Source organism: Micropterus salmoides, unplaced genomic scaffold (genome assembly GCF_014851395.1).
Source record: "Micropterus salmoides isolate LMB-PRFRI ecotype aquatic unplaced genomic scaffold, ASM1485139v1 Ms_hic_scaffold_17, whole genome shotgun sequence".
Lineage (NCBI taxonomy): Eukaryota > Metazoa > Chordata > Actinopteri > Centrarchiformes > Centrarchidae > Micropterus > Micropterus salmoides.
Window position 1 is genome coordinate 14,483,879 of NW_024040817.1, and position 11,359 is coordinate 14,495,237.

At 41.8% G+C, this 11,359-nt stretch overlaps 1 protein-coding gene across 1 annotated transcript in view; it reads left to right on the top strand.

The window, feature by feature from the left end:
- ash1l (ash1 (absent, small, or homeotic)-like (Drosophila)) overlaps window positions 1-11,359 on the top strand; it is a 33,115-nt gene that overhangs the window by 18,217 nt on the left and 3,539 nt on the right. Inside the window, 14 exon segments of the mRNA XM_038725902.1 lie at window positions 2,619-2,727; window positions 2,861-3,010; window positions 3,589-3,656; window positions 4,303-4,469; window positions 4,695-4,847; window positions 5,091-5,145; window positions 5,587-5,719; window positions 7,427-7,687; window positions 8,116-8,202; window positions 8,333-8,423; window positions 9,233-9,371; window positions 9,528-9,700; window positions 9,942-10,108; window positions 10,711-11,167. Of these exon segments, the coding sequence (XP_038581830.1) occupies window positions 2,619-2,727; window positions 2,861-3,010; window positions 3,589-3,656; window positions 4,303-4,469; window positions 4,695-4,847; window positions 5,091-5,145; window positions 5,587-5,719; window positions 7,427-7,687; window positions 8,116-8,202; window positions 8,333-8,423; window positions 9,233-9,371; window positions 9,528-9,700; window positions 9,942-10,108; window positions 10,711-11,167 (2,210 nt within the window).

Here is an 11,359-nt window from a genome sequence, read left to right on the forward strand (position 1 = left end):
TCTGTCTAGCCTGCAAACTGACTTTAGCTGTGAACTTTTTATTCCGGTGAATATTTGTTTGGCCGCTTGTTCAACAAGCTAAGTGCAGGAAATGACGTTGTTCATGTTATGTTTTGTTCATGTAAGTTAAATAAGAAGGAGACTTGTATGGGTTGTTGTTTTGTTGTGGCTCTTGTGTTGTGTAGCAGGCTGCTGTCTGGCTTAGTGTGACCGTCTGCTCAGCCTATGATGGAACACTGAAATGTGAGATTTGATTGGCTGTGTCAATCTACATAGGTGGATACCGAAACTGTATTCTGTCGAATTGATGCAAAACCAGTGGGTGCCATCATGAAACAGATAACTTTAAAATATAAATTTCTCCCATTTGTTTTTAGATTTCTTCTAAAAGAATAAATGAATTACAGAGCCGAAAAATGCAATTTATTTTTAGGTGGATGTATTTTAAATGTATTTTTAATACATTTATTAGCTTGCAGTCTTCCTCCCTATCTTTGTTGGCACATTGCGGCATATCTTGGCATGTTACCACCACCTGTAGATCAGTGGAATAGTCAGTGTATCGCGTCGTCCGCATGTGTGTCCTTGGTGAGTGCATGAGACAAACAAGACGGGGAACCATTAAGGACTGTCTGGTACCAAGGCCTTGCACCACGCCAAAAGACTATATGAAAGAGGCAGACAGTGTTAAACAAGAGATGCTGAGAATCTTGCTGATTGTTGTGAGAGGAGAGTGGGAGAAGCTGATGGAAAATGTTCCAGCTTGATAATTCAGTATTTTGTTTTCCAAAAGCTTCCGTCATTTATGGTTAACGAACTGGAAAATACTAGCCCATTACCTAAATAGTTTCAGTTAATTGCTATCTGTTTGTGTGCCTGATGATTCGTGTGAGCTGGGTAATTTCGTTCTCACTCTGTAAGAGGCAAACTGAGTATAGTGAAAGTACCAGAAATAAGATGAGATATTCAGCATAGAAATAATACTTTTGGTACTCTATGATCCAAGTAGAGACAAGGCCAGCCAAGCCACAAAAAGCCCTGCTACAGATATTTTATTCTTGACTCCATACTCTTGATATCAGAAAACAAGGGTTACATTATAAGTAACGACATGTTATAATGAATCTTGTGGCTATATATCACTGTGTGTACTTTAATTCATGTTTTTTGAAGTTGTGTGAATTTATTTCAGCTACACAGTTAAACCACTTAATCCAAAGGTACGGATAAGTAGTCTAGTTTAGTGGTATTGTGTTGTCCTAGTTTTCGTATCTTACACAAGCACTAAAAGGGACACGTGTAGCAGGTGCACTTCATTGTAAACTAGAAGGCTCTGCCTCAAAACCCCAACCTTATTAATGTGGTTGTGTGGTGGTAATCTGATGAGATCACCTCAGTCAGTCTGCCAGTGTTCAGAGACCTAAATGGCTTAAAGGCCTTGCACCACGCCAAAACAATTCACTGGTTTCCTGAGGGATTGTTCTCACAGCATGGCTAAATCCACTGCAATTGGAGAGACCTGGCTGAGCAGGCCTCCCTGTGCCTGACTTTTATAAGTGCAACCTACTTGGATTTTTCTTCAGAAGTGGTTTGCCTGTGTATGGGAAATCTGCAACATGTGTCACAACAGTTTAACTCTCAGAGGGATTGATTGTGGACAGCTAATGAACTAAGAGAGTGGACTATCAAACGGTACCCTCTGCCCTCCAGCATAGACCAGCTCATAATCTAGGGCACTTGTCGGTGTATGTGTGTGTGTGTGTAATGTAGAGTGGCCGGGCTGAAATAAAAACCTCCACAAGGATGGAGGATTTTCAGCACAAAGCCTGACGAGTCATCCATCTTGTCACAGAAGAGAGATTACATGCAGCCTGGCCTTAGATACAGCTGTAGTGCCTGAAGACAATGCGCTGAACCAGCTTTTTACCCCTATAGAAGGCATAAATTATCAAGTGGCTGGCAAACAGAATAGTGTGCTTTATTCTTAGAATAATGGTGAAACGCTGGAGCAGTGCTTCGTTTTGGAGAGGGGTAAAATACGGAGGACAACTTATTGAGCGGTTGCCAAATCGAGCAGATGAAAACGGGGGCAGTCCTGTTCTCTTTTTGTTCTGATTTTTAAAATGCCTCAATGTAATTGTCATTGTAACAGAGCTGGTTTAACATAATTTAAAGTCAAGACAGAAACCTGACTGCAAACTTGACTAAAGTGGTAGTTTATTATTTACTTACACCCCTGTTACACAAAGCTGACTGTTTGTTTCAGATGTTGTTAAGAAAAAGACCCATCTCAAGCTCACAGCTGGCCCATGGAAGCACCAGTAATTGGCTAACAGGAAAGCTTGACCTGAAAATTATATGATTTTCCATTACTTTAGTTCAGAGATGAATTGATAACTATTTTTAATGCGTTCTAGTGCAAGTCAATATGATATCATCTTGAACATTTATCAGTAAACCACTCCTCTAAACGTAGACAGTAAGATCCAGTAACCTTCTGAGGCCATGTGCTCTAAATTATCTTTCCTAAAATCCTTCAACTTTCTTGTCCTTTAACTTAAAGTAAATGTGAATGCTTTACACACTCACTCGACTCCACTGTGGCTTCTGTGTCTAAGGTCGGTGAATGGGGTGTACAGAATTGGTCTCTTCGCTCTCAAGGAGATCACCAGCGGCACTGAGCTCACCTATGACTACAACTTCCATTCCTTCAATACAGAAGAGCAGGTGAGGCACCACTGACCATCTTTGACCTCTGCATGGAATAACACTTTGATATTTTTCCATTTCATGTTCAGAGCTATCATCACAGCTGCACAACTCATCGCTCTTTTTGCGCTTTCTTTTCTCTGCTCTACAGCAAGTGTGTAAGTGTGGCTCCGAGAGTTGCCGGGGTATCATTGGCGGGAAGAGCCAGCGTATTAACGGTCTTCCTCCGAAGGCAGGAGGGACTCGGCGTCTGGGTCGACTCAAGGAGAAGAGGAAGTCCAAACACCAGCTCAAGAAACGAGTGAGTCATCAATGTACATAAAAATACGGACTACTTGTGTTGGTATCAATTTACTGGTACTCATCATATAATACTTTAGTTGGAGAAAAGCAATCATTTTATAGCAAAAAACGTTGAAGTTTCCATTTCTGGAGAAAGTACACTTCAGAAAATAAGTGTTGTTGAAAGTTTTTTGTCTTAAAACACTGGAAAAGACAATATTTTGATTGAGATTTAGCCTATTGTTATCTAGCAGAAGCTAATTGCCTGGTATATAAAAGATTTCTCTAAATGTGGCAGTGTCTTATTAAATATCAAGTGCTGTGTCTATGTAGGGCATGAATGTGTCTATGTCTCAGAGGTACTCATTTTGGGACACAAGGTGTCTAAAAGTAACTCAGAATACCTTGAAGGGTATACTTTTGTAGTAGGGCTGAATAGTATGACCTAAAATAAAAAAAAGGATTATGTTTAATATTTATATAAAATATACACATTTAGAAGAAGTTGGCAATGAAACAGGAGTAACATGTAAGTTCATAAGCTGAGGGGTGTTCTCCATTAAGATAACGCTTTAATACAACTTTCTTTATCTTCAGGAGGAAGAGTCAAGTGACAGCAACAAGTTTTACCCCCATCTCATGAAGCCCATGTCCAACAGAGAGAGGTAAACACTCACACAAACTGACACATAAGCAACACATAAGAGCAACTGATGAAGCATGTTTGGTGCACACGAGCATGATCACACTGTATTCCATTTGTTTCCTGCAAATTGTGGACTGGAGCTGATTACACATAATAATACCGAATATAATATTATAACAAACAAATAAAAAAATGTTATCAGCCCACATGTATTGGCTGATACCAGATTGCATTTTTATACCGATGCAAAACAGGTTCCAGTTTTCACATATGGCTTCCTCTAGGGAATTTTGTTCTTTTGCTCATATTTCAGGTGTATTAAGTGACACACTTGTTGCCAAAGGGGTTTAAAAAAAAAAAATGCATATTTCACTGATGGTAGATAGAATGCTGACACATTTCTGCATCTCTAATCAGATGTTTTAATGCAACCTATGACTTTATGTTGCAATATTTGTCTAAAACAACATATCTGAATTTATAATAAGTTAAATAAATTCCTCTAAATTTCAGTACTTTCTTAACTGAATTGTGTAGTGGTATTTAAGATTTCAAATTGAAAGAATCTTCCACTAGAGAGGAAAGTACATTTGACATACGAAGTATTAGATGTGAGTTTGTGTTGGCCATCTTCACATTTCTGTCCTTTTCCCCTCTTTCAACAGGAACTTTGTGCTGAAGCACAGAGTGTTTCTCCTGAGGAACTGGGAGAAGATGCGGGAGAAACAAGAGCTGCTGAAGAGAGAGGGTGAGAGAGAGAGGGACGCCAGCAGCCTGTCCATATATACACGCTGGGGGGGAGTCATCCGTGACGACGGCAACATTAAGTCAGGTGAGTGTATAAGCTTAGAGGCGTGGAAAGAAAGTGATATAAATTTAAGAAAGCAAGAAAATCTGAGAGGAATTTTGTGGGAAAAAAACTGTTTTAGTGTCATGTTAGTTAAGGCAACACTGTCATGTACATGTATTTTGTGAATTTATATTTCTCGCTTTGAACAAACTTGCTGAGTAAAATTGTGTAAAAACTTGAAACATCATGCTTGCGCCCTGTTTCCAGATGTGTTCCTGACGCAGTTCTCGGCCCTGCAGACATCGCGGTCGGTACGCACGCGGAGACTCGCCGCTGCTGAGGAAAACACAGAAGTCACACGCACTGCTCGCCTCGCACACATCTTCAAGGAGATTTGTGACATGATCACCAGCTACAAGGGTTAGTGTCTATATTGAGAAATATATAGTGTGTGTGTGTGTAGTAGTAGAACATGTAACCTACTATTGTACTATTCTGTACAGTACATTCTCATTAGTATGACCTCTAGCCTGATCTGAGGTCTGATCAGGGCTTTAAAACACATCTGTCAGTGCCTCTATGTTAATATCTAATATCACTGAAAGATAAGGCTCTATGATTGAGAAATGATGACAGGAATGTTATTCTTTTATCTTTCCTCAGATTCAGCTGGCCAGACACTTGCTGCTCCGCTGGTGAACCTCCCATCCAGGAAGAGGTACAAGTGTGCAAAAGGGAAAACCCTACATTTTGTCTGGTTCATTGATTATGTTTTACTAGTGTCACTAGCAGAGTTACTGTGTATCTCGTCTATCAGTGTACAGCACCCACATTGTGCAACTGTTTCATGTTGTGCCACATTTCAGCCGTGACAGCCTGTGCTTTGGTTCTTCTCCAGTATTGATAGTAATCGCTTTGTGTCTAAACAATAACAGCTGATTATTCTTTTTTGGCTACATGGGATTAACACTGTCTTGGTCGGTGGGTGTTGTTTCCACTCGGCCGCCCTTATAATCTGTAGACTCATGGATTTATAAGCACCAAATGTTTTGAAATATTGGTGATTTTATGGATGCTCAGACAGTTTTAAAATTAATGTTTCAAATGTTTTTAAACCAGAAAAGCCAAGACTAATCCTGCTGTTCTTGTGTGCCATTAGGAACAGCCAGTACTATGAGAAAGTGTCTGACCCTCTGGACCTGAGCACCATCGAGAAGCAGATCCTCACCGGCCACTACAAGACTGTTGAAGCGTTCGATACTGACATGCTCAAAGTGTTCCGCAATGCTGAGGTAGGAAGGTGTCAGTTGCTAACATTAATGCCCCCTTGCTATTTAGAATGAGAACTGCAGAAAGAGCATTTGTGTCCGCTTACATTCATAATTGAATAGTTCTGTCAGTTGAGCAGCCTGTTGCTGTGAGAAGAACTGAGTATTTTAAAGGATGGGTAATAGGTTACCAAAACTGAACAACAGCGCTTTGCGACTGTAAAGTACCAGGAAATATGGAACCTGAGGTACTGAAGTCTGGATCTTAACTAGGAATTAAAAGACCCTATTAAGCATTCCTGTTTGCATTTTCACTGCGTCTGATCCAGAAGTCCAATGACAGATTGCCACTCCCTCTCCCTCACTCACTTGCTAGCTCTCTCAGCTCTCAGTTTATTTGCATGCTCTCTCTTTCTATCCCTTTCTTTTTTAATGGTAATAAATGACAACAGCAAATGTCCACCTCTTGTCCTGATAATGATACTAGTCGCACCCAGAACTTTATTGTTTTGTAAGCTGACAGGAGTTGTAGTTGCCATGGCATCTATGTTTGACCAGTCAGCGACATTAACCCTTGCAAGCATCGCCTACCGCCGGAGCAGAGACCTTTTTGTAGACTTGGAACTATCGTACATGACATAAATTTAGTCCCTGGTTCCTCTGTAAAATGTTGATCTAAAACACAAGTTTAGATCCTGGGTTCTTCGTCCCCTGACAAGGTTCCTACTGTGGAAATGTCCTATTAACTGGTGCTGATGGATAAACCCACTGCCAAGAGACTCAGATCTGATTTTGAATTCATTTCTGCCAACATTATAACATCAGTCAAATGAATCATCATGAAAATCTGTTTATCAAACTAAATGTTTAATCGGTGTTATAGATCTTCCCTACCTGTCAGATTTATGTCAACAATCATTAGATAGACCATTATGATGATTAGCATCTGCAGCATTTAATGATAAACACTGATAATAAGAACACTTGTGAGTCTCCAGAGATTGATCCCAGATGTGGAGAGCCCAGTCAATATCAGAAAGCCTCATCAAAATGATCATTTAAGCCATTATTGTGCGGCTCGAACACATTTTTCCTCCCACTCAGTCAGTTCCTTTCTTTGCTCCTGTCTCACACACAAACACCTCCCAAATGGGATATAACTCCATGACTGCTGATCTTTTGCACGCACGTTGCAGGCCCTTTTGATTTACATCTGTATAGCTAAGCAGTTTAAACAAGTGCCACTTGAAACCTCTCAGAGGAGCTTAGTCTTGCAGTCAGAGAAGTTTGAAGTGGATGTCTGAATTACATTCAGCCTTTGGTGAATGACCCTTTTTGCCAGGCTGAAAAAGCGTGAGGGGAATGTGGTTTATTGTTACACTGACACCTGTGGGTTGTAGCATTCTGAAATTCTGTCAGCTGAATGCATCTTTCTGCCAGTGACCTTTGTTCTGTGGGAAATTGCCAGTAAACCTTCAGACAGATCAGCTCAGAGGCTCGTCTGAGTGACTGAATGATGAGGGTATAATTCTGGGGTCAAATGAGCATTCTTCTGCCTTTATATATGATTTATGTCATCTCTTTATGCTGTTTGTGAGGTCTGTTTGTCCTTGTACCGTGCGTCAGCACACCGTCAATAACAGATTCACTAAAATGATTTCCTGTTAATGTACTGTTTTCGTCAAGAAAATAAAGCAGCTGCATTTACAACTTGTCTCGTGTTCCCACCAGAAATACTACGGCAGGAAGTCATCAGTAGGCAGGGACGTCTGTCGGCTGCGGAAAGCGTACTACAGCGCTCGTCATGAAGCTGCTGTCCAGATTGATGAGATCGTGGGCGAGACCGCCAGTGAGGCCGACAGCTCGGATTCACTGGAACGTGACCATGGCCACCACCACGGTGGAGCTCATGACAAGGACGACGACGTCATCCGTTGCATCTGTGGAATGTACAAGGATGAAGGCCTGATGATCCAGTGTGAAAAGTGCATGGTAAGAAGCAAGGTGTCAAACATGTGTACCTGGAAAAAAAGCAAGTGAAAAATCTCAATTTTTAGTAGCTAGAAAGAAAGATGCATTTCTTTTTAGCTCACTGGCTGATAGGTTACATCTGTTTTAGAGAGAGCTTTCTCTTGAGACTTCACCTAACTAAGGAGTACTTTGTCAAGAAGGTTTGCCAAAGGAGAGTGTGCAGTCAGTCAGTTATTTTTAGACAAAGAAAACAAGGAGGGTAACAAATATTGTTGGAGCTTAAGTTCTGAAACAACCACAGTTGTGAATCAAGGAAATTGTTAGAAATGTTATATAGACTCAGAACGTCGCTGTTCTTTTAAAAATGAGCCACTGCTAATACCAGCTGGAGAATAATCGATGAAACTATACATTTGTGCTTGTACAAAATTTTTTTTCCGTCACTCTAGGTATGGCAGCACTTTGACTGCATGCGGCTGGAGACCGAGGTGGAGCACTACCTGTGTGAGCAGTGTGACCCTCGGCCAGTAGACAGGGTATGTCTCTCCCCTCTATACAGCCATGAACGTTGAACTTAATGTTGTGTCCAAAACAGTTTTCATTCTCACGACAGACACCAACTTCTTCCATCTAATCTCAACCATATATGTGTTATTGTTGTTATAGGAAGTTCCCATGATACCCCAGCCTAGCTATGCCCAGGCTGGCTCTGTCTATTACATCTGCCTGCTTAGAGATGACCTGCTGCTACATCAAGGTATAGAAACAGTAGAAACCAGCAATCATATGCTTGTAAATGCTTGTAAATGTCCAGTTTATGCACTTTGAGAGCAACTTTACACCCCCTAAAAATCTTGTTTTTCCAGTTTAACTTCTCGTCTTGCTGCAGTGATGTACATGTCATCACTGTTGATGTGGTCAAAGGAGCAAGAGAGCACACCTCTGACCACATCATACTACACCCAGAGATGTTGGGAGTGAACAGACGTGAAACAGGCTTGAAACTGTCAGCCAGTGAGGGCAGAGAAACACTGATTATCAGCCTTTTGTTAGAGGTGCCCTGTGGAGTTAAGTTTATATTGAGTGTTACCCACCAAAACACATTGTGTGTATCGTTGAGGACAAATATGTTTGCATTTCCTTCCTCATGAAACATTTGCAAAGCAGAAGTTATTTCCAGCAGTATTTACATGAATGTTAACTAGCTTGCAGTCTTCTTCATTCACTTTTCTAGCACATTACAGTCACCTTTGGTGCAGTGGAATACTGTGAAACCATTGCCAGGACACACAAAATGGGTACCCACTCATAATAAAACTGCTCCACGGCACTGCCTGAGGTCAGACACTCCAGACTTAAATGTATTGTATCACAGGGTTAGTGTCTCTAATGCAAGTTTGCTATGCGTTATTGTTGCCTTTAAACGTTTTGACTTCCCAAAATTCTGGCAAAGTTTTATTGTACTCAGATGTTATACTCTCCCTGTCAGGTGACTTTTGTATCAAGCAGTCAATTTCTTCACCGTCGCAGACAAGTAACCTGTCAGCATCTGTGTCTTGTGTGCAGGGGACTGCGTGTATCTGATGAGAGACAGCAGACGCACACCTGAGGGTCAGCCTGTCAGACAGTCTTACCGTCTCTTGTCTCACATCAACCGAGACAAACTCGACATCTTCCGAATTGAGAAGCTCTGGAAGAATGAAAAGTAAGTTCTTTAGATGTAGTATTTTGAACAACTAGCATGATGTTTAACATACTGTAGATACCTGCCAGTGAGAAGAGTTATATGTATGTTGTAGTAACTGCTTGTGGATTATTACATTGTTTAATTTGCTGGCCTTTTCTGTATACAATCAAAAAGGGGTGAGAGGTTTGCCTTTGGCCACCACTACTTCCGGCCTCACGAGACGCATCATTCTCCATCACGGCGTTTCTACCAGAATGAGTTATTCCGCATGCCGCTTTACGAGATCATCCCCCTGGAGGCAGTGGTGGGAACCTGCTGTGTCCTTGATCTCTACACTTACTGCAAGGGTGAGGGGAGACACACGTGTGCAAACTTACACATGCCTGTTTAGATTTTTCCCGTACTGAATTAGTAATTATTTCAATAACTGCTGCTGAGGTATGCTTGTTGCTTGCTTGAGTGAAGCTCAGGGAGCCCTAGAAAATGCATATGTGCTTGTCCGCTGCCAAGTGTGAATGTTTGTAAATATGAATGTGAAGCAAGACAGTGCAGATAAACGTCTAATACAAAGCGTATTTCTTCTTACAGGACGGCCAAAGAGTGTAAAAGAGCAGGATGTGTACATCTGTGATTACCGCTTGGACAAGTCGGCTCACCTGTTCTACAAGATCCATCGCAACCGCTACCCAGTATGCACCAAGCCATATGCCTTCAACCACTTTCCCAAGCGGCTGGCACCCAAAAGGGACTTCTCGGTGAGAGTGGTGGGGGTCCTGACAGGATGGGGCTGCTGCTCTGGGATCTATTACTGATTTATAAACACTGAAAGATATTTTAAGAGCGGAGGTAATATTACAACCCTGGGCACATTTTGCCTCTTCACCATATCTCGCTGAGAGTGTTTACGAACTCTCAGCGAGACACAAAAAGTACAGCACAATCACAAAAAGTGAAAGTGGGCACAACCAGAAACAAATAAGAGAAACCTCACCTGCTCTTTGTTACTTGTTTGACAACTATATATTTGTATGTGGCTAATTATGCCCAATGTAAATTGTAACAGGGAAAGTGAACTAAAAAGTGATTTCCTTGTCAGTTCTTAGCTTTTAGCTTAATGTTTTTAACTTCTGTTTAGTTTTGTGTGTTTTTGCCTCAATGGAGGACCACATGGATAAGTTTCACTGCATTGAATTATATCAAGTCTGTGTCAGGTAAATTAAGATGACTTCCCAAAGCTTTCTAAACTGTGTTGCACTGATGTTATTGTCTAACTGTTGAACCATCTGAAACCGGTATATAAAACCATGAAAAGTATTTGCAAACACTTGACTAGGGTCTGATTGTGACATTTTTGCAGCCTCACTACGTTCCTGACAACTACAAGAGGAACGGGGGTCGTTCTGCCTGGAAGAGCGAACGACCCAAAGGAGCCGGGGGCTGCGAGGACGACGCCTCTTCTTGCGACCGGGGTGATGATTTCCCACCTGAGACTGAAGATGCGAGAGGAGTGGAGGACGACTTGGACTTGGCTCCGGAGGATCCTGAACTTCTTTCAGCCAAGGCCAGAAGAGCGGAACTGGAAGGGGAGGGAGACGAGGATGAAGATGAAGAGGAGGACGAAGAGGAGGGGCAGGACGCCGAGGAGCGCAAGGAGCTGGAGGAGTGCTCAGAGAGGATAGGAGAGATGCTTGAACTCCCGTCGTCCTCTGCCTCTTCGCCACTACACCACCCAGTGTTGGGCAGAAGAGAGGCCCAGAGGGAGCGCCTCAACAAAATTCTGCTGGATCTGCTGCACCGAACTCCCAACAAGAATGGTGAGGGACCGGGAACAAAGCAGGGGGGTAGGTCAACCGATACATTAGGGTTAAAGTTTCATATCACTTTCTGTGACGCATCATTTCAACATGTTATGATGATAACATGATAATCCTTTTTTTGTACTATTTCTGAATGTTCAAAGCTGGAGCAAGACACACTGTCCATTAGAAGGAGTGGGGGGATAAAGG